This window comes from Scyliorhinus canicula, chromosome 10 (genome assembly GCF_902713615.1).
Source record: "Scyliorhinus canicula chromosome 10, sScyCan1.1, whole genome shotgun sequence".
NCBI classification, from domain to species: domain Eukaryota; kingdom Metazoa; phylum Chordata; class Chondrichthyes; order Carcharhiniformes; family Scyliorhinidae; genus Scyliorhinus; species Scyliorhinus canicula.
This window is the reverse complement of record NC_052155.1, coordinates 154,448,204-154,471,919: the sequence shown is the minus strand read 5'-3', so window position 1 is coordinate 154,471,919 and position 23,716 is coordinate 154,448,204. Positions and strand designations below refer to the sequence as shown.

At 51.9% G+C, this 23,716-nt stretch overlaps 1 protein-coding gene across 1 annotated transcript in view; it reads left to right on the top strand.

Moving 5' to 3' along the window:
• Positions 1–23,716, top strand: part of pou6f2 (POU class 6 homeobox 2) — an 828,619-nt gene that overhangs the window by 348,010 nt on the left and 456,893 nt on the right. Inside the window, 1 exon segment of the mRNA XM_038809943.1 lies at positions 2,191–2,419. Coding sequence (XP_038665871.1) covers positions 2,191–2,419 — 229 coding nt within the window.

Below are 23,716 nucleotides of genomic sequence, written 5' to 3'. Positions count from 1 at the left end.
AAGCACCAAAGACTCATTCCCAGTGGCATCACCCATGAGCTTCAACAGGTCAGTTCGACTGGGTTCTCAGGGACTATGGCAACTTTCATTTCACTTTCATAGGACTGACTTATTGTAATGTCACCGAGAACGCGAGCAATTTTCCTCAAATCATGCAAGCCCATCATTTGTAGTCTATTAGGTGGTACAAAATTGGCCATTAAATAGCAAAAGATTTCCCACTTATTGCAAGCTGACAAATAGTGGATATTTTTCAACACATGAGCGCAGTCCAACGGCCGCATTGCGCTCTCGCTTAAGTGTGGCGCGTCTGGTGAATGCTGGGAGGGCCCTCTTGCGGGCTTCCCAGCAGTCTTCATGCCCCGTGGGATTCACCCATGCGGCGTCAGAGTCAGAATCCCACTCAAAAGGGACAGGACCAAACGGCACACGCCAAACTTACCCGGTATCCACCAGCATCGAGGGATCCACCGGCCACTCCAGCGAGGCCACAGCCGGGCGCCATTCAGCACTGGTGCACACAAACGTAAACCCCCAGGTGGAACGGCACCAGGGGTTCTCCTGTGCCATCGGAGACCCCGGGTGATCATGGTCAGTGCAGGGTGGTTCCCGGAAATATGGAACCTTGGCATTGCCCAACTGGCACCTTGGCACTGCCACCCCAGCACTGCCAAGCTGGCAGGAGCACTACCCAGGTGCCAGGGTGGCAGTGCTAGGGTGCCAAAATGCCAGGATGGGACTGCCAAGGGCCAAGGGCAAGGGGGGTCATGCCCATGAATTAAGGGTGGGGGGGGGGTTGAAGGGTGGGAGAGTACAGAGTAGTTAAGTAGAGGCCTATGTGAGGTTGTGGGGGTGATGAGGGGGGAGGGGGGGGTTCTGAAGGGTGATGCTGTAAGTGGGCTTGGTGGGGCCTGAAGAGAGGGGACACCTAAGGACCTTATAGCAGGATGTCCTCACTTAGGGTGTCGGGGGGGGGGGGGGGGGGGGGGGGGGGGTGACATTGCCCATGGGTGGCGGGTGAGGAGGATCCACAAGCTCACTTTGAGAATGGGGCACCTTTCAAAATGGCAGCTCAATGTCTGAGTTCAGCCTCCCAGTGCTAAAAGTGTGGGCGAAACCGGTGAGAAACTCCCCGGGTCCCCAAAAAGGTGACTAAATGTCATTGAATAGCGGTGGGAACTCGCCGGTTGTTTCAGGGAAAATCCCTGAAAAACCCGCCACAAATGAACTTTGCAGTATTTTGGGAGAATCACACCCTACAATTCCATTGAATGAACACGAATATTCTTTAAGCAGAGCTTGAATGTGTTACAGTCAACTTCAATTACAATTGAGTGCCATCCTTCTATTTAATTGAAAATGAAATGAATGAAAATCACTTATTGTCACAAGTAGGCTTCAAATGAAGTTACTGTGAAAAGCCCCTAGTCGCCACATTCGCCCAAATCGCCTGTTTGGGAAGGCTGGTACAGGAATTGAACTGTGCTGCTGGCCTGCCTTGCTCTGCTTTAAAAGCCAGTGATTCTGCCCAGTGTGCTACACCAGCCCCAGATAATTGGATGGATTATCATAGGCTGCTGTACTCTATTCCTGGTGCAAGGTTTGAACAGGTCATTTTTAGCAGTAACTAATTATCGAGCATCTCGACATTTAAGCCCAGAAATGACGAGACCAATTTCCACAAATATACTGTGAGGTTCGGAAGAAAGTGACAGATGAGGTGTAATTAAGTGCAGGCCGGGAAGGGAAACAGTCAGTAATGTCTATTTTGGTAATCAGCTGAATAATTAACCAAGAGCAGGCAATTAATCACCTTCAATAAATTACTACTTTTTACAGTCTTAATTTGTAACTTCAAGAATTATACTTGTTTGAATGTTTAAAAGCCATAGAACTGCTTGGGTTGCTACAGTAACGCTTGAAGCACAAACCTCAAAAACTGCTTCTTACAGCCTGCCTGTTAGATCAGGAGCTTACTTACGGGAGGTCACACAGACATTGAGCTTGTATACCACTGGCCGAGACTTCAGAAGAAATTGAAAAAAAGTGTTGTTTATTTGAATTATTAGAAACCAATCGGATATGATGACATTGGCAGGCAGTAAACACTAATGTGGCCAAACTACAGCTACCAATTAACATGGTGAATATTCCTGCTAATTGCTAAATGACTCTTTCTGTTCTTTTCAGCCTCTGTTGACGGCACAACAGCTGGCCTCCGCTGTAGCAGGAGTGATGCCAACAAGCAATCCTGCCCTCAATCAGCCAATTCTCATACCATTTAACATGGCTGGTCAGCTTGGCAACCAGCAGGGCCTCGTCCTCACACTGCCCGCTGCCAATTTAACCAACATCCAGGGCCTGGTTGCCGCAGCTGCTGCCGGAGGCATTATGACATTACCGCTGCAAAACCTGCAAGGTAAGCGCATTCACTGAACAACAAGCTTGAAATTTCCTTTTCCAGATTGAACAGGAGCTGTAAAACTGTGCTCACATATTGACAATTCCTTTTTGAAATTAATCTGCTTTCATTACTTTAAAATATTATCTAACATTGACAGCTTATGAAAAATCATCAGGAACACCGAGGCATTTTTGATCTACTTTATATCTGAGGACCTTATTTTCACCGTATCAATGATAAGAGGGTAATTTGCTGTCAGGTGTTGAAGATACTTAGCTGTCAATATCAGGGACTGGCGTGAGCCTCAACTGACTAAAATAAGCTTATTTATGCTTCAGTTTATCTTACATCATGAGCAAAATAAAAGAGTACTAGAATGAGGAATGAGTTTCTATCATTGATGTAGAGTTTGATACCACGGTGAAGAATCTTGTTCAATCATTGATGCAGCTCCCACTTTAAGGAATGTTATTCAATCATTAATGTAGGTTCTGGTAATAGAGTTAGGCGTGCCTTTCAGTCAGTAGTGCAAAGCCGAGCTTCATGGCCATTCTGTTCTCACAAGACTTGGACGCGATTTAACGGAAAAAGTTCTAAGTGTCATATCAGGCGCGACTTCCTGTGTGCTTCCTGATGTCTGAGCCGGTACTTAGCACCATAAATGATCCCTCACGAGCTTCATGACAGACTGGCTGTCCTGTCAGCCGATTCGCCAACCAGAGGGAGCTGCTTTTAAACGCCCCTTCCGAGCTCACTCCCAGTCAGCACACAAGCATGGCACCACGCAGACCTGCTCCATGTTTCGGGGATGCTGATCTGGCCAGGCTGCTGGGCGCCGTGGTTGAGAGATGGGATGCCCTATTGCCCCTTCGTCCCATGGAGACTGCCAGGGCCCTCTGGGCACCATCCAGGAGGCATGGGTGCTGAAGGCCGACCTGCCGTCTGCCATCAGGGAGACGATGGTTGTATCCACCTCACCCGAACCCCTGCCCCCTTCTGACACCGGTGCATCTCAAGGTCAGCGGGCAGAACAGGTGGCACGGCGATGCCAGTGACACTGGTAAATCGGCCAGGTCCACCCGGCTCCAGGCCCCGCAGAGGACACCCGCCAAGGGTGTGCATCCTGGGGATACACCTAGACATGGTAACAAAGCATGAAAGATGAAGAAGATTGAGGATCACTGAGTGGGCACGGTGGGGGTGGGGGTGGGGGGGGGGGGGGGGGGGGGGGGAGGGTACCATCTGTAGCTATGGACAATGAGGGTTTTGAATATTCATTATTAGACAATGTTACATCTGATACGTGTGAAGCCTCTATTATTCTTCACAGCGGACCTACTCGCACCCCAGCCCTAGCTGCCCTCCGCTTCCCCCACCCCTGGAACAAGAGCCCCCAATACATACCTCAATGGGTGTGAGCGCGCTGTCAGCGGAAAGACAGGAGTCAGACTTTGGCATTGACTGAGGAGCTCCAGAGCTTACCTCACAGCGAGTTATCATCACTCTCCTGCCTTGCATAGTGACCCACTGACAGTACCAACAGAGGTCCAACACCCTGGAGTGATGTTACACAAACTCTGGGAGGGCAGGACAGGGGGGAGGGGGGGGGGGGAGAGAGTGGCGGGAGGTGCGGTGTGGGAGGATCGGGGAATGGTGGTGGGAGGAAGGGAGGAAATGGATGGGAGGGAGAGGAATGTGGGTGGGGTGGCCAATGGGGGGGGGGGGATGTTTGGGAGATTTGGCGGGGAATGGGGGCGAGCGGATGGACAAAGCCTCATTTTATGTGAAGTGGGCTAGGATGAGGGCCTCCCTGACCCTCCGGGCATGCCGGACCCTCGCTGCCGTCTGCCTCCTTCCTCCGGTTGCTGCTGCAGGTCCTACCCGGGCTGGTCCTCCAGCCCCTCCTGGTTTGGCTCCTCCTCAGAAAAGGCCACATGTCCCTCCTCGTGTCGCGTCTTTTCGTCCGACGTCACTTCGTCCAACGACACTTCGTCCACGTCTTTTGGTCCAATGTCTTTTTGTCCGCACGTCTTTTGGTCCAACATCTTTTTGTCCAATTATCCAATTACAAATTTAGCTGGACTTACCTGGTGATTTTTCTTAACTAGAAATAACTGCAAATTATCTTCGATGTAGTGCAGTAACACAGACAATATTTGACTGTTAAGTGCATGAAACTGGATAGTATTTCTGAACGATAAATGTCAGCTACGACCAATCCATTTAAATTAGTAACTACGAAGCACATTCCTAAATCTAAACCCTGGTGACAAAAACTTACTTTTCGTTTTATACATGTTTGTGCTGGGGATTGAATTGTTTTCGCTTTTGGCATCCGGTGTCAGCTTATTTCTATTTTGTCCCAACAGGGTGTGCTGCTGCGCGAAGATTATTAGTTTCTCTATTTCTCCTGTGAACTTCTGTTCAATGAACGTTTGATAGTTCATTAACGGAGGCATATGCAGGGTGTACTTGATTTTCCGGTGATTGACATTTTAAAATATATCCATCATTTGGGGCACTGGCGCCTGGCATATTTTAATGCAAAGGTCTTTGCAAAATGTGAAATGACAGCTTTGCGTTTTGCAGATATTAAACTGACTGTCGGAAGGAACTTAGTTCCCGTAAGTACACTAACACAGCAAAATCTGAATCAATCCGTACATGATCGGAATATACATTATTAAATATAAGATTTCAACCCTCTGCTAGGTAAAGTGCAAACACCCCTCTTGTAGAAAACACATACGAAAGGTGTATCACAAGGAATGGCGTGATTATGACAAATTGCAGCATCGGTTTTCAGTGATGTCCCCACTGCTAGTTACAGAGCCGGATCAAATTTAGATTGAGTAAATGTTCTGTTTATATAATCCCTATTTCAATAATCCACGCAGAGATCAACTCTGGCAATATAAGTCAAGTTACAAAAAGTCTTTGACGAAAAAAATCATCGGACAAAATGACGTTGGACCAAAAGACGTGGACGAAGTGTCGTTGGACGAAATGACGTCGGACGAAAAGACATAGAACCGTCCCTCCTTCTCCTGTTTCCCTGCTGCTGTGCCAGGTAGCGGAGGGCAAAGCAGACCACCACCATGGGGGAGATCCTCAGGGGGGGTGGGTGTACTACAGGGCAGCACCAGAACGGTCCAGGCATTGGAACTGCATTTTCAGCAGTCCGATGCACCACTCAATGACAGCATGGGTGGAAGCTATATAGAGTCCCGCCTTGGTCTCTGGCCTCAACACTGGTGTCATTAGTTCGAATCTCAAGAGCCAACCCATCAGTCTGGGATGGTCCTCAAAGATTCCTGGGATCTCCCAGTGTCCAAGGATGTAGCTGTCATGCACACTCCCTGGACAACGTGCACAAGCGTGCATGATCTGGAGTCGGTGGTCCTACATGAGTTGAACATAAGGGAGTGAAACCCCTTCCTCTTGATGAAGGGCACTCCTTGATGCCCCAGTGCGCATAAGGTGACATGTGTGTCATCTATTACCCCCTGGACCTGGGCCATCCCGGCGATGGTGGAGAATTCTGCTGCCTGAGCATCTTGATGGGCTTAATATCGTCAGATGCCTGGCCGTACAGGGCATTTGTGACTTCACGGATGCACTTGTGGGCTGTGCCTTGGGAAATGGCACACAAGTCTCCGCTTGAGCCCTGGAATAACCTGTTGTGTAAATGTCCATGGCTGCGATGACCTTCACGGCCACTGGGAGTGGGCATCCTTCTCCTCCATGAGATGCCAAGTCCGCAAGTCTCCTTGTTGAGATGGAGCCTCCTACGGCACATGCTGTCCATCATGTCATCGAAAGACCAATGTGCCTTTACACCTTGGGCCACCACTGACGTCCCCCTCTGGGTCCGTTCCCGGCCTGATGGGTGGCTGCGACTGCAGGGTGTGCAGGGCCCCCTGCACGTGGGGTGCCACCTCCGATCTGCGCCGACACTGCTGCTGCATCCTCCGGGCATCTAGCCACCTGGGCTGCCACCAGCATGTCGAGGGCTGCCGTTACGGGGTCAACAACACCATCTATCTTGGTTGCTGTAAGAATTGGAGAAGGAATGAGATCAATAATCTGTTCGGGCTTCCACCCGGGACCTCATATCCTCAGAGCCTCCCCCACCCTTACATGTCCCACCTTCTCCCAGAGTGCCATCCACTGAGCCAGTAGTGCTAGAGACCCCCGCTCTGCAGACTCCACCCCTGACCACAGCAGGAGCCCCTAGACCCCAGACCCCTGCTGGGAATATTAGGAAGACAGTGCTCAGGTACCCTCCCTTGATCCACACACTCACCCTCTGGCGACAGGGATATCCCCAGTGCTGAAGCTCAGCTCTTGGGCGTTTGATTGTTGGCTGCTGCTTTTATGGCGTTGATGCCTCTTTTGTTCAGGCAAAATGTCCAGAACTCACAGTTTGATTGGAATGCAGGGCAATAACACTTGTCTGAGACATGACATGTGTACCCACCAGAATGCACTTAGGGTCAGCACAGTAGCACAGAGGTTAGCACAGTTGCTTCACAGCTCTAGGGCCCCAGGTTCGATTTCCGGCTTGGATCACTGTCTGTGCGGAGTCTGCACATTCTCCCCGTGTGCGTGGGTTTCCTCCGGGTGCTCCGGTTTCCTCCCACAGTCCAAAGATGTGCAGGTTAGGTGGATTGGCCATGCTAAATTGCCCTTTGTGTCCAAAAAGGTTGGGTGGGGTTATTGGCTTACGGGGATAGGTTGTAAGTGAGGGCTTAAGTGGGGTGTTCTTTCCAAGGGCCAGTCGATGAGCTGAATAGCCTCCTTCACTGTAAATTCTATAAATTCTATGAATTGCTCACATAACTAACAATGCCAATTCCTTATTAACAATGACATCCGCTGTGCAGCCAGAGGTTGCTCACAACCAAAGAGAGGTAAAGTGACCAATTTGCGCCTGGCGCAGATCCTGATTTGGGCTTTTCCTGCGATTTAACCAGCACACCCGGTTCCGTGCCAGGCTGATGCACGATCAATAGCTACTGAAACGAAGGAGTAGTCCAAATTGAAGGCTTTAATCTACAAGATGTTTCCCCAGCAGCTCGAGTACAGAAAGAAGGATGGCTGGTGGGAAACACGGGTTCTTATACCCCGCCTCATTGGGCAGAGCTACCTTACGTCTTGACCAATGAAAAGGCAAACACTTGGGCAAATGAGCAGCGAGCCTTCTCCATCAATGGTAGCTCTAGTCATACTACCACATTCACCCTTGTTGAGAAAGGAACCGGCGGGGGGGGGGGGGGGGGGGGGTTGCTTGCTGAGATGAAAAGGGGGAGGGGCTTGGGCATCCAGCCATGACTGGTAGTCCGGTGCGGGTGGGACAATTTACTGGTGGTATGGCTAGTGATATGGGACTATACCTCTCCAACGGCGGCTGCCCACTGGCCCGTAACTATGTACAGATTTGTGTTATTACACGGCAAATTATTTACAGAGTCAGACAAAAAAAAGGTCCATTAAGAATTCTTATCACTCGATCAGACGATCGGGGGCCTTGGACGTCCTCTGCGACCGACGGAGCTTCGTTGGAGATGCGGGCGTCTATGATTCCGGGAGCGATGATCCCGTCCTCGTGGAGGTTTCAACACCACTAGACGGAGCTGGTGAGGACCGGGCTGTGGGGGGGGGGGGGGTCTAGTCCTGCAGGCGGCGCAGGTGAGGGGGTTGGCGGGCCAGGGAGGGGAGCGCCTGCAGGGAGCAGTTGCGGTTGGAGTGGGGTGGGTGGGGCTGGTGACGAATGGTGGGGATCTGGCTGGCGCCAGTTCCCGTAGAGGGACCGTGTCTTATCGGCCGTCGGGGTACTCCACATACGCATATTGCGGGTTAGCATGGAGTAGCTGGACCCTCTCGATCAACGGGTCCGATTTTTACGCCCACACGTGTTTCCGGAGCAGGATGGGCCCGGGGGCAGCCAGCCAGGTCGGGAGCGGGATCCCTGAGGAAGACTTCCAGGGGAAGCCAAGAAGGCGTTCGTGAGGAGTTTGATTTGTACACGTGCAAAGTAGCGACCGGATGGAGTGGAGGGCGTCTGGGAGGACCTCCTGCCAATGGGAGACTGGGAGATTCCTGGACGGTAGGGCCAGTAGGACGGTTTTCCAGACCGTACCGTTCTCCCTCTCGACCTGTCCGTTACCCCGGGGGTTATAACTGGTCATCCTGCTTGAGGCAATGCCCTTGCTGAGCAGGAATTGACGCAGTTCGGCACTCATAAAGGAGGACCCCCTATCACTGTGTATGTACACGGGAATCCAAACAGGGAGAAAATGCTGTGGAGGGCTTTTATGATGGTGGTTGTGGTCATGTTGGGGCAGGGGATGGCGAATGGGAAGCGGGAGTACTCATCAATCATGTTGAGGAAGTACGTGTTGCAATTGGTAGAGGGGAGGGGACCTTTGAAGTCCATGCTGAGGCGTTCAAAGGGACGGGAAGCCTTTATCAGATGCGCTTTTTCGGGGCGGTAGAAGTGCGGCTTGCACTCCGCGCAAATGTGGCAGTTCCTAGTGACTGTTCTGACCTCCTCGATGGAGTAGGGCAGGTTGCGGGTCTTTACAAAATGAAAGAAGAAGCGGGTGACCCCCGGGGAGCAGAGGTCCACATGGAGGGCTCGGAGGCAGTCCACTTGTGCGTTGGCACAGGTGCCGCGGGACAGGGCATCGGGAGGCTCGTTTAGCTTCCCAGGACGACACAAGATGTCATAGTTGTAGGTGGATAACTCGATCCTCCACCACAAGATCTTGTCGTTTTTTATCTTGCCCCGCTGTGCATTGTCAAACATGAAGGCCTCCGACCATTGGTCTGTGAGGAGGGTGAACCTCGTGCCGGCCAGGTAATGCCTCCAATGTCGCACAGCTTCTACTATGGCCTGTGCTTCCTTCTCGACCAAGGAATGGCGGATTTTGGACGCATGGAGGATGCGGGAGAAGAAGGCCACGGGTCCGCCTGCTTGGTTGAGGGTGCCAGCCACTTAACGTCAGACGCATCACTCTCGACTTGGAAGAGGAGGGACTCGTCGATAGTGCTCATTGTGGCCTTTGCAATGTCTGCTTTGATGCGGCTGAAGGCCTGGCGGGCCTCCATCGACAGGGGGAAAGTGGCTGTTTGGATGAGAGGACGGGCTTTGTCAGCGTAGTTGGGGACCCACTGAGCGTAATAAGAGAAAAACCCGAGGCAGCGCTTCAGGGCCTTGTAGCAGTGAGGGAGGGGGAGCTCCATCAGGGGGCGCATGAGTTCCGGGTCGGGGCCTATCACTCCATTTCGCACTATGTAGCTGAGGATGGCTAGGCGGTCGGTGCTGAACACGCATTTGTCTTTGTTTTAAGTCAAATTCAGGCGTTTTGCGGTTTGGAGGAATTTGCGAAGATTGGTGTCGTGGTCCTGCTGATTGTGGCCGCAGATGGTGACATTATTGAGATACGGGAAGGTTGCCCGTAAACCGTATCGGTCGACCATTCGGTCCATCTCCCGTTGGAAGACCAAGACCCAGTTTGTGACACCAAAGGGAACCCTTAAAAAGTGGTAGAGCCACCTGTCCGCTTCGAACGCAGTGTACTTGCGATCGCTCGCGTGGATGGGGAGCTGGTGGTAGGCGGACTTGAGGTCCACCGTGGAGAAAACCTTGTTCTGTGCGATCCTGTTGACCAGGTCGGATATACGGGGGAGAGGGTACTTGTGCTCGCCAGAGGATGACCCCTTCCTTCAGAAGCCGCTGGACCTCGGACCTGATGAAGACCCGGTCCTGGGCATGGGGGAGGACGTAGAGTCTGTAATTTTTAAACTCCCTCCCCTGGACCGTGAGGTCCGCTATACAATAGCCTGTAATCTCAACCGAATGGGAGCCAGAGGCAGGGCGATTTTTTGCTTGACGGGATAGACAGGGAGAGCACAGTGTCTTACCGTGGTAGGGTGTACGAAACTCTCCGTGCTCCCGGAGTCCAGCAGGCAGGTTGTTTCGTGCCCGTTGAGCAGGACCTTCATCGTCGCCATAGAGAGGGTGCGGGGTCGAGACTGGTCCAAGGTGACTGAAGCGAGTCGTGGCAGAAGATCGGAGTCATCATCGGGCGGTGCGTAGTCACCCGTGCCTGGGGTCCTTGGAGCCGATCCAAGATGGCGGCACCCATCGGTCGCACATAGTGGGGGATGGACAGAATGACGGCGCCCGTCCCCCGCACGTGGTGTCGGAGGCACAAGATGGCGGCGCCCAGAGGCCGCACGTCGCGTTGGGGCATGGGGACAGAGAAGTTTGCGGGCCGCACGGGGCCCTTGGAGAGAGAGAGGGTGGTGTCCCGCGGTTGCTGCCCAGGACTGCAGTGAGTGCCTTGGCCTGGCAAATGGACGAAAAGTGGCCTTTCTTCCCGCAGCCCTTGCACGTTGCCGATCGGGCTGGGCAACGCTGTCGGTGTTTTGCTTGGCCACAAAAATAACAACGGGGCCCAGCGGGGTTTCCAGGGCGTCTTGCAGCGCAGGCCTGGGGTGATTCCGAGTTCGTAGGGGAGAGCGAGGCTGAATTCCATGCTGCCCAGGGGGCCGCCACACAGTCGGGGGCGTATGAGCGGGCGTTTCTGTTCGCAACATCTAGAGAGTTCGCGAGGGCCTGTGCCTCCGTGAGGCTCAAAGTTTCCCTTTCTAACAGTCTCTGGCGGATTTGTGGGGACTGCATGCCCACAACAAAGGCGTCTCGGATGAGGAGTTCAGTGTGCTCAGTAGCAGACACTTCTGGGCAGCCGCAGTACCTCCCCAGTACAAGGAGCGCACGGTAAAAATCGTCTAACGACTCACCAGGTATCTGCTGCCTCGTAGCCAGCAAGTGCCGAGCGTAAACTTGATTTACCGGCCGGATGAAGTGTCCTTTAAGCAGTTCCATGGCAGAGTCGTAGTCGGTCGTGTCCTCGATGAGCGTGTAGATGGCGGTGCCGACGCACGAATGGAGGATGTGTAGCTTCTGCTCCCTCGTCGGTACGTTTTCCGCCGTGCTGAGGTAGCTATTAAAACAAGCCAGCCAGTGCTTGAACGTGGCTGCTGCATTAGCTGCGTGGGGGCTGGGTCGTAGACACTCAGGCTCGATGCAGAGCTCCATCCTTTAAAAACTTGTAGATTAAATTGATGCGCGATCAATAACTACTGAAATGAAGGAGTAGTCCGAATTGAAGGCTTTAATCTACAAGATGTTTCCCCAGCAGCTCGAGTACAGAAAGAAGGATGGCTGCTGGGAGACACGGGTTCTTATACCCCGCCTCATTGGGCGGAGCTACCTTACGTCTTGACCAATGAAAAGGCAAGCACTTGGGCCAATGAGCAGCGAGCCTTCTCCACCAATGGTAGCTCACATCCCCAGGTACAGTAGTACCTCTAGTCATACTACCACACAGGCGCGCTGTGGCCATTAAATCACACCCTTTATTTCTATGATTAAAGAAAATATAATGTCCCAAACAGGCCCTCTTTTATTATTATTCATAGCAGCAACTTCCAGTACAATGTCACTGTTTAGAAAATAAACATCTGTTAATTCTTCATTTGAATATTTCCCATTGAGTTTCTCTGTATCCAGGCCAAGCATGGTATCTGGCAGAGTGAGACTTCCAGCCACTGGTGACATGTATCCCTGAACCAATCCCATTTTCCAGAGTTGAGTGCATTATTAGGTGTCTGGTAGGACCGGTGCCATTAGTAGGCCTGTTAACTCACTGCGTAACTCAATTTCAGCTAGTGGGCTAACCTAAAGAATAAAACGTTCTCCATTGCTTTCATTAGTCATTTTGTACAGCAGAAGGAAATCCACCAGCCTTTATGATTTATCATGCTTCCAACATCCTAAAAAATGGGACACCAGGGATATACAGGTGATTTTGTGCTCAGAGATGCTAAGACAATCTTGTGAGAATGGGGTTCTGTGATAGGATTCCACTATGTGCACATGCTGGTCCATTTATCCTTCCGCATGATCACAAATTGGCCAAAAATTTCTATAGGGCAGAAAGAGGCAGGGACCAACATAATTGGTCCTGCCCTTGCTCACTCCATATTTAACATTAATAACATTTAACATTAATACCCCAAAATATTTAGAAGTTAAGGGCCTTTAAGTCAGATCAGGAGATCATGGATTAAATGCAAGAACATAAATCAGAAGGTTTTTATATATTGTGCTGTGAAGTTGTGCAAAACACTGCCTATTACTGATTGAAGCAGAGGCCACGTCCTGATTGAAGAATAGGTTAGATGGAATGAATTAGTTGGGCCAATCTGTTTATCATAGCAGTAATTCCAGACAACACAAAAAGTTAAAATTGAAATGTTTTTGGAAGTAATGGGTGTTTGAAAGAATAGCTTAAAATCAGTGTGGTCTGTCTGTGTGTGTTACTGTATGTGGGGAAGCTCTTGGGAGCAACTGCAAGTTTCTGTGCACACACCCTATATTGTACCAGTTGTGGATGCCATAGTAGCATCTTGGCCTGGGAGAGGGATGGTATAAGGTAACAAAGTTGAAGAGAGCCTGCTTATAGAGGGTGGGATGAAGGAGCAGAGGGGTACTTAACAAGGGTCTTATCCAGCTGGGGTCTGCCAGGAGCATTTTTATATCATCAACTAAGCCGTTTAGCATCTGAGATTCAGGAAGTGCCCACCAAACTTCGAACCAGATTTGCATCTGCAAATCAGAGTGAAGACATTGCTGCCAGTGGCATGGCTGTTAACGTCTGTACACAGGAATCCTTCCAGGCTGGAGCAGGTGACATAGTTAACTCTCAAGGTGCCGTAAGGTGATGCAGTGGTTAGCACTGCTGCCTCACGGTACCGAGGACCCGGGTTTGTCAAATTTATTAAATTGCCCATCAAAGTCCTCACCTGTGTCCTCAGCAGCAGAACTCATGTCTGGCTTCACCTATTGGGTAGTTGGCACCCATGTTATCCTTTGTTCCTGCTCTGACTCCAGCCCACTTGTGTCTGGTGATTCACCACATGCAGAAAATACCTCTATGTTACCCACTAAAAGTTTAAACAGTGCTCGTATCTCAGCTGTGACTGTCACGTTGAGTGATGGTGTTTCTTAATCCTTCGTCTGTTCTCCCTCTTGACCCTCCGATCCAGCAGCAGTGCCTGGCCAGGTGGCAGTGCTTAGTTACCTGAAAGCGTAAAGGGGCAAGGGCATTGTTGAGGCAAGGGAAATGGGGGAAGGCAAGAGGTGCTTGGTTACACCATTTGTAGCTTATACATAATAACAGATTGTGAGGAGCTGTTCAAGTGGGACGTGAGAAAGCCAATTAGGCAAGAGTACATCGTCATCCTTGATGGTTCCAGCTGCACCACTGACCATTGCCTCAGGGACAACTGCCCCAATTATTTCCAGCACCATCTCCCCCATGGGGGTGAGGACATGCAGCTGTACTGGTCACACACCATTTAGCTGCTCCTGGCTCCTTTGTACCACCTTATAATGCAAGAGAGAGGAGAGAATGTCATTGAAATATAATGTGTGCATTGCGTTTGGATGATGTGCCGGCCACAGTTGAATATTTCATTTTGTGCAAGCTGTGAGATGTGAATGTACATCTGGCAGCAGTGCTAAGTGTGTGAAGTCCAGATGAGGGTTTAAATGTGAAGTGTGAGTTGTGGCTGATAGGGATTGATGTTAAAAAATATTAAGGGGATGAAGTGAATGGAGAACTGATGAGACGGGCAGTTCAGTTTGTTAATTGTTATATTAATTAGGCATTCAATTGTATTCAAGTTCTGGGCATCAATTAGGGCTCAACTGTGCTTGTATATACACAGGAATAGGCTGAAACTGTGATTGTTGGATTGGAGGCACACAATATGTAACATGTGTCCCTCTAGATAAAAGCTTACAATATATAAAGACTCAACTCCAGTGTACCATGCTTCAGGGAGTAGCTATCTGAATTCTAATATTACAGCAGAGGATAGTTGCCGAAAGATTGGAAATGATGATTATTTTTGGATATCAAATGTACACTCCAGTTGAAAACCCCCTACTATTACTGCCCTACTGTCTCTACACTGCTTGACAAGTTGCTTCAATATTTGCTCTTCCATCCCCCTCTGATTGTTTTAGAGGCCTACAGTACATTCCCAACACGGCAATTGCCCCTTTTCTGTTCTTCAGTTCAACCCTTATGGCTTCATTTAATGTCCCTTCTGGTAAATCACCCCTTCTTACAGCTGTGATTGTTCCTTTGATCAGTATTGCAACCTTTCCCCTTTGATTTAACCTCTTGATTCCTGCCCTTTAAGGTATGTTTCAGTAATAACTATGATATCATGATTTCAAGTCTCTATATATCTGTGCCCTGAGCTCATCTGCCTTATTTACTAGACACCTTACTTGGACCTATATGCCACTTATCACTGAACAACTCCCTCATTGTCAACTTTCTAGCCTTTATTTCTTTGACCTTCCATACTTGCTTGGTGCTTTTGTGCCATCTATTTCCAACTTTGCCTTTCTCCCGATCTCCAGCCAAGCTAGTTTAAACCTCCTCAAAAGCATGAGCAAGCCTTCCCACCATGATATTGGGCCTGAAAATCTGTAAGAAGTATTGAAGGACACCCCCATGTATTATAAGCTCTGCATCAGCACGTGACTTCAGTGAGGTGGTTGCTGTATGAATCTAAAGCAGGGTTTTTCAAACTGTGGTTCACGACCCACAGGTGGGTCAATGTCGGACGTCAGAAGGGTCATGAAGCTGAGGGTCGCGGTGTTCCCAAAAGATAGAATTGCTTCTCTCTGCGCCCATCAGCCTCAAACACTGAGTTTTCCAACATCAGCATGCAGAAGCCTGCAGGGAAAATCCTGCCAAAAATGTCAGTTTAGTCCTTTAGAGGGAGCAAGTATTTGACGGAAGAAGGGGGAGAGAGATGCAAATTATTATCTGACAGAGAAAGTAAGAGGCTGAAAGAAGTGTCGAAGCGCCTCCTTGTAGTCACGGTGATGGGAGAGTTTGAAGTTCCAGACTTTTTCAAAACTGATTGCAGCAACTCCCTCAATCTCACCAATGAAACTGCAATATTAATATGGGGGGCATTTAAAAATGTCGCTCCTCTAAACCACACAGTTCCCCTCTACTCACCACCCCACTCCCTTCCCGGCCGTGGCTCCACTTCAAAAATCATGTCCCGCAGAACCTTTGGCAGATTCCTTGCCCTCTCCTTCATCCTGGCCAAAGCTGCGGCCCAAGAGTTTGCCCGAATGAGGTTGATCAGTGCTTACATCCCCCTAGACATGGACCCCATGTGCTTTGCCCCGATGCAGAACAGTGATCCGGTGGATGACATCAAGGGGACCAATCCTCCAACTCCAGGAGACCATCCTGCAGCAGAAAGAGACCATCGTGAATCAGAAGGAGGCCATCAGAGAACTCTCCACCAAGCTTAACAGATGCGAGAGTGGGAGTATGTCAGAGCCCTCAATCAGTGAGCACAAATCCGGGCAAAGATTCCACAGTAAGCAGCCAGGGAGCAGGAGGAATACTCTGGGAGATTTCTCTCTGGCTCAGGTGGACACATTAAATCAACTTGGACAGAACTTACAGTCACTCAAAATACCTGGAGAATTTAGAGGTAAATAGAAATGTGATGTACCATCAATTGGACGCGAGACACAATGAAGGTCCACACTTACGCTTTAATCAACTAGATGTTAGCCCGGTGGTTGACTACAGTGAAAGGCCGACCGCCGGGAACTCTGGGTACTTATACCCAACCTCGGAGGCGGGGTCTACTTGCCTCTCGACCAATTGGTGAGCAGTCACATGTCTAGTCCCAGCCAATCAGACGAGAGGCACATGACCAGCCAGAGCCAATGGGAAACCAGTGCTCTGCACCAATGGCAGTGCTCCTATTCATACCACCACATTCACCCCTTGTGGAGAAAGAAGGCGGGGGGGGCGGTGTTGTAAGGGGAAGAGAGAGAGAGGGGGCGAGGACTGGTGGTATGAGTAGAGACAAACGAGAAAATGGGGGCTGCCCACTGGCTCGTGGCAAAATGAACAAAACCGAATACAGCTGGGTGAAAAAAAAATTACAATAGAGTCCAATAAAGTCCCATGGTTGCATCAGGTGGACACGATCAGCCTGTCGGGTGCCCGTGGTGTTCTGGTGGACCATCACAGTGGAGCCGGTGACGTCGGGCCGGTGGTCGTCCTTGCCTCCGGGAGCGTCGGTCATAGATGTGTCTCCGTACCCCGGGCCGGTGGTGAAGACGCTGTGATCGGGGAAGGGGGGGTCTGTGCGCTGGGTCATGGGGGCGCTGGGGGGAATCGGGATTAGGGGGAGGTGTTGATGTAAGGGGAGAAGGCCGCACGCCGGCGGGTGCCAGGTCCCAAAGCGAGACCGTATCCTGCCGACCGTCGGGATACTCCACGTACGCATACTGCGGGTTGGCGTGGAGTAACTGGACTCGTCCAACCAACGGGTCGGACTTGTGCACCCGCACATGCTTCCGGAGCAAGATGGGCCCGGGGGTGGCCAGCCAGGTCGGGAGAGGGGATCCTGAGGACGACTTCCTAGGGAAAACCAGAAGACGTTCATGAGGTGTTTGATTAGTGGTGGTACAGAGGAGAGACCGGATTGAATGGAGGGCGTTGGGGATGACCTCTTGCCAACGGGGGATAGGGAGATCTCTGGACCGTAGGGCCAGCAGGATGGTCTTCCAGATGGTGCCATTCTCCCGCTTGACCTGCCCGTTACCCCGAGGGTTATAACTGGTCGTCCTGCTAGAGGCTGTGCCCCTGCTGAGCAGGAATTGACGCAGTTTGTCACTCATAAAGGAGGACCCCCGGTCGCTGTGGATGTACGCGGGGTAACCAAACAGGGAGAAAATGGACAGGAGGGCCTTTATGACGGTTGTTGTGGTCATGTCGGGGCAGGGGATGGCAAAAGGAAAGCGGGAGTACTCGTCAATAACACTCAAGAAATATATGTTGCGGTTGTTGGAGGGGAGGGGACCCTTGATGTCTATACTGAGACGTTCGAAGGGGCGGGACGTCTTGATAAGATGCGCTTGCTCGGGGCGGTAGAAGTGCGGTTTGCACTCTGCGCAGATGTGGCAGTCCCTGGTGACGGCCCTGACTTCTCAACGGAGTAGGGCAGGTTGCGGGTCTTGATAAAGTGGTAAAAACGGGTGTCCCCTGGATGGCAGAGGTCCGTGTGAGGGAGCGGAGGCGGTCAATCTGCGCGCTGGCACAGGTACCGCGGGATAGGGCATCGGGAGGCTCGTTGAGCTTCCCAGGACGATACAAGATATTGTAGTTGTACATGGACAACTTGATCCGCCACCGCAAGTTCTTGTTGATCTTGATCTTGCCCCTCTGTGCATTATCGAACATGAAGGCTACTGACCGTTGGTCCGTGAGGAGGGTTAACTTCCTGCCGGCCAGATAGTGCCTCCAATATTGCACAGCTTCAACTATGGCCTGTGCCTCCTTTTCCACCGAGGAGTGGCAGATTTCGGAAGCGTGGAGGGTCCGGGAGAAGAAGGCCACGGGTCTGCCCGCTTGATTCAGGGTGGCCGCCAGAGCTACGTCAGATGCGTCGCTCTCGACCTGGAATGGGAGGGACTCGTCGATAGCATGCATCGTGGCCTTTGCGATATCCGCTTTGATGCGGCTAAAGGCCTGGCGGGCCTCCATCGACAGGGGAAAGGAGGTGGACTGGATGAGGGGGGGGCTTTGTCGGCGTAATTGGGGACCCACTGGGCGTAATAGGAGAAGAAGCCCAGGCAGCGTTTGAGGGATTTGAGGGTGTTGGGGAGAGGGAGTTCCATTAGGGGGCGCATGCATTCGGGATCGGGGCCTATCACTCCGTTACGCACTACGTAGCCAAGGATGGCTAGACAGTCGGTTCTAAACACGCACTTATCCTTATTGTAAGTTAAATTAAGGAGTTTCGCGGTTCGGAGGAATTTTTGAAGGTTGATGTCATGGTCTTGCTGGTCGTGGCCGCAGATGGTGACGTTATCGAGATACGGGAAGGTAGCCCGTAATCCGTACTTGTTGACCATTCGGTCCATCTCCCGTTGGAAGACCGAGACCCCATTTGTGACACCGAATGGAACCCCGAGGAAGTGGTAGAGGCGCCATTCTGCCTCAAACGCGGTGTACTTGCGGTCACTCGGGGAGCTTGTGGTCCCAGCCAATCAGACGAGAGGCACATGACCATGACTAGTCCCAGCCAATCAGACGAGGCGCACATGACCAGCCAGAGCCAATGGGAAGCCAGTGCTCTGCACCAATGGCAGTGCTCCTATTCATACCACCACAAAATGAAATTTTGAAATGTTGTCAAACTGAAATAGAACAAAAAAACACGTGACGACGACCCAATCAGGCATTGTTACAATGACCGATTGGGATCGATTTGAGATTTGGCATACCAAATAGATACAACTTTTTAAAAACAAACTGAATCCCTGCAAAATGTTTGTCCAAGTTACAGGCAGTGAAAATTTGAATTGTGTGTGTGTGTGTTGTGTTCTTGATGATGACAACAGCAACACAATTCACCATCCAGATATGGAACTATATCGCTGTTCCTTCACAGTTGCTCGGCCAACATTCTGGAACTCCCTTCCTAACAGCACAGTGGGTTTCCCTACCCCACATGGACTGCAGTGGTTCAAGAGGTTGGCTCACCCTCACCTTTTCAGGGGCAATTAGGCATGTGCAATAAATGTTGTCCTAGCCAGTGGAGCTCACAACCCATGAATAAATATTTTTTAAAATCAACATTTTATTGAGGCGGAGGAAGCCCTGATGTTGGGCCGAAATCACACTTGGGTGTGAGGTGGGACACGAAAGTGGATTTTGCCATTCACATCTATATCCCATCAATGCTGTCAGACATGGGAGCTGACAGACAGGAGGAAATAGTGGAAGATGAAATACTTACACCACATTTAAAAGGGCAGTATGACACTTGGTCTTCAAGCATCATACAGTGTAACCTGGTTCAGTTAGAGGACAGGGTGGCTTTGAGGTTTCATGATGTTGCCCTGCAGGACTTCTCAAGGTGGCAAAGATATGGTTCGAGATGCTTTTCCCTATCAGTAGGGGGAAGAGGCTCGCATGCCTCACCAGGAATGTGTAGCTGGAGGTTGCAGAGCCGTGCGGGGGTCACATGGACATGGTTGCAGTACCACAAGTGATGCACAGGCCGGCTGAGATCAGACAAGCTAAATGTGCCTCATTATATCAAGCTTGTAATCCTGAAAATCCCCAAAACACCAGTGCAATGCAATAGCTGAACTGTGAGCGACCATTGAAACAGTGGACCACGGTCACTGTCCGTGTGGAGTTTGTACATTCTCCCCATGTCTGATGCATGATCAATTACGACGAGACGAGAGTAGAATGTAATCGAAGCTTTATTACACAGAGATGTGTGGCCTCCTACAGCAGCTGACGAAATGGCTGCTGTATGGAGAGCACGCATATTTATACTCCGCCTACTGGGCGGAGTCAGCAGGCAGGGATCTACCCCTGTACATGTAGCCTTACCGTACAGGGGCCTTACTGTAAAACCCATATAAATACAGTATAATACATCAGTGGTGACTACCACATTCACCTTCTGTTAAAAATGAGTTCAGCGGGGATGGTGGAGAACTATATACCGACGAGTTGCTTCTAAAAATCACAGAGAATATTACAAATATAGGCGGTCTGGAGCCTTAATCTGTCGTCAAGAGCGCCGCAGTGCTGGTGGCGACTCAGGCGTCGGCTTGGCCTTCGGTGATTCCGGGAGCGTGTTGAAATCCTCTTCATCCCCGGGTGGGAGCAAGGGGAGGACAGATTATCCTGCAGTGAGGGCTGCGGTGGGGTGCGCCAGGAGGAAGGGAGGGTGGCGCCGGGGCAGATGGGGGCATGTGTGGGGAACCAGCTGGTGCCAGGTCCCTGAGGGAGACTGTGTCTTGGCGGCCATAGGGGTTTGCTACGTAAGCATACTGCGGGTTGGCGTGGAGTAGCTGTACCCTCTCAACCAACGGGTCCACGTTGTGGAGTCGCAAGTGTCTATGGAGGAGGACGGGTCCTGGAGCTGACAGCCACGTTGGGAGCAAAACTCCGGAGGTGGACCTCCTGGGGAAGGCAAAGAGACGTTCATGGGAGGGTTTCATTAGTCACGGTGCACAGGAGCGACCAAATGGAATGAAGTATGTCGAGGAGAACCTCCTGCCAGCGGGAGGCCGGGGATTTCTGGACCGTAGGGCCACCTGGACGGCCCTCAAGACCGTCCCATTCTCCCGCTCCACCTACCCGGTACCTCTGGGGTTGTAGCTGGTCGTCTGCTCGAGGCAATGCCCCTGTTGAGCAGGAACTGGCGCAGCTCATCGCTCATAAATGAGGATCCACGGTCATAGGAGGGGAAACCGAACAGATCGAAGATGGTGTTGAGGGCGTTGATGACGGTGGCAGACGTCATATCAGGGCATGGGACGGCAAAGGGGAATCGGGAATATTCATTGACCACATTGAGGAAGTACGTGTTTCGGTCGGTAGAGGGGAGTCCATGCTGAGGCATTCAAAGGGGCGGGAGGCCTTCACCAGGCGCGCACTGTCTGGCTGGTAGAAGTGCAGTTTACACTCCGCGCAGACCTGGCAGTCTCTGGTGATAGCCCTGACTTCCTGATGGAGTAGGGCAGATTGCGGGCTTGAATGAAGTAAAAACGGGTGACTCCTAGGTGACAGAGATTGTCGTGCAGGGTCCAGAGTCGGTCCACTTGTGCGCTGGTACATGTACCTCAGGATAGGGCATCGGGGGGCTCGTTGAGCTTACCGGGGTGATATAAAATCTCATAATTGTAGGTGGAGAGCTCGATCCTCCACCTCAAGATTTTATCGTTTTTGATCTTGCCCCGCTGTGTGTTGTTGAACATGAAGGCAACCGACCATTGGTCAATGAGGAGAGTGAATCACTTGCCGGCAAGGTAATGCCTCCAATGTCGCACAGCTTCAACGGTGGCTTGGGCCTCCTTTTCAATGGAGGAGTGCCGAATTTTGGAGGCATGGAGGGTGCGGGAAAAGAATGCCACAGGCTTGCCTGCCTAGTTGAGGGTGGCGGCCAGAGCAACGTCTGATGCTTCGCTCTCGACTTGGAATGGGAGCATCTTGTCGACCGCGTGCTTTGCGGCCTTGGCGATGTTGGCCTTGATACGGTTGAAGGCCTGGTGAGCCTCGGCCGTCAGTGGCAAAATGGTGGATTGAATGAGTGGGCGGGCCTTGTCCGCATAGTTGGGGACCCACTGAGCGTAATACGAAAAGAACCCCAGGCATTGTTTGAGGGCCTTGGGGCAGTCGGGGAGGGGGAGTTCCATAAGGGGGCGCATGCGATCGGGGTCAGGCCCTAGAACACCATTCTGAATCACACAGTTGAGGATGGCTAATCGGTTCGTACTGAACGCTCACTTCTCCTTGTTATAAGTGAGGTTGAGGAGAGTGGAGGTGTGAAAAAATTTGGAAAGGTTAGCGTCGTGGTCCTGCTGATCGTTGTCCAGATGGTGACATTGTCCAGGTACGGAAAAGTGGCCCACAGCCCCAACCGGTCAACCATTTGGTCCATCTCCCATTGGAAGACCGAGACCCCGTTGGTGACGCCGAAGGGAACCCTGAGAGAATAGTAGAGGCGCCATCTGCCTGGAAGGCAGTGTATGGGCAGTCCGCCTTGCGGATGGGGAGCTAGTAGTAGGCAGATTCCAGGTCCACAGTTGAGAAGACCCGGTACTGTGCAATCTGATTGACCATATCAGCTATGCGAGGGAGGGGGTACGCTTCGAGCTGCGTGTACCGGTTGATGGTCTGACTGCAGTCAACGACCATCCAGTTTTTCTCCCCGGTTTTCACCACTACCACTTGGGCTCTCCAGGGGTTGTTGCTGGCTTCGATGATAACTTCCCGCAGCAGTCGCTGGACCTCAGACCTGATGAAGGTCCTGTCCTGGGCACTGTAACGTCTGCTCCTGGTAGCGACGGGTTTGCAATCCGGGGTTAGGTTTGCAAAAGGGAAAGGCGGGTCAACTTTAAGGGTCGCGAGGCCGCAAATAGTAAGGGGTGGTAGGGGCCCGCCGAATTTCAGGGTTAGGCTCTGGAGGTTGCACTGGAAGTCCAGGCCGAGTAGCAGGGCAGCGCAGAGGTTGGGGAGGACGTAGAGCCGAAGCCACTGAACTCTACCCCCTGGACGGTGAGGGTGACGATGCAGTACCCCCCGGATCACCACAGAGTGGGATCCGGAGGCCAGGGAGATTCTTTGGTTAGCAGGGTGTACCGTGAGGGAGCAGCGCCTTACCGTATTGGGGTGGATGAAGCTCTCAGTGCTCTCGGAGTCCAGAAGGCAGAAGGTCTCGTGCCCGTCGACCTTCAGCTTTGTTGAAGCGGTCGCGAGGTTGTGCGGTTGAGACTGGTCAATCGTGACCGAGGCGAGACACAGCTGGTCGTCGGCGGTTGCAGGCGATGAGCAGCCTGATGAGGTGCCCGGCGGGCAGGGGTCCTGAGGCGGGTAAGATGCGCCGCAGTGTCCTGGGCCAGGCAAGATGGCGGCGCCCACTGGCCGCACGTGGGGGGTGCCGGGACAATAGCGGCGATTGAGCGGGCCTGGCACATTGTATAGAAATGTCCCTTCTTGCCCAGGCCTTGCAGAGTGTTCTACGCGCCGGGCAGCGCTGTCAGGGGTGTTTTGACTGGCCGCAGAAGTAGCATTTGGGTCCCCTGGGATTGGTTGGCTGCCACGCGGCGCAGGCGTGGGGTTGGCTGAGGGCGGTCGCTGATGGGGTGGCCGTCGGCGGGGTCCACGATGCACGGGGGGGGGGGGGGGGGGCCGTGCGATCAGGGGCATAGGCCTGAACGTCGTGTGAGGCGACCGTAAGTGAGAACACTAGTTTTTTGGTCGCCGCGAGGTCAAGCGTGGCCCCTTCTAAGAGGCACTGGCGAATGTAGTCAGACCCTATGTCCGTAACGAACGCATCTCTCATCAGCAGGTTTGAACGTTCAGTGGCTGAAATGGCCTGGAAGTCACAGTCTCTCACTGGGGCAAGCAGGGCACGCCAGAAATCTTCCACAGACTCACCGGGAAGTTGGTGCCGCGTGGATAGGAGATGCCTGGCGTAGATTGTGTTTGTCCGCTGAGCGTAATTCTCCTTCAGTAGCGCCATGGCTTCTGCGTAGGTTGGCGCGTCCTGGACGAGTGGAAAAACGTTGGAGCTCAGCCGTGTGTACAGAATCTGTAGCTTCTGTGCTTCTGAGATTGGGTCTGGCGCAGACCAGATGTATGCTTC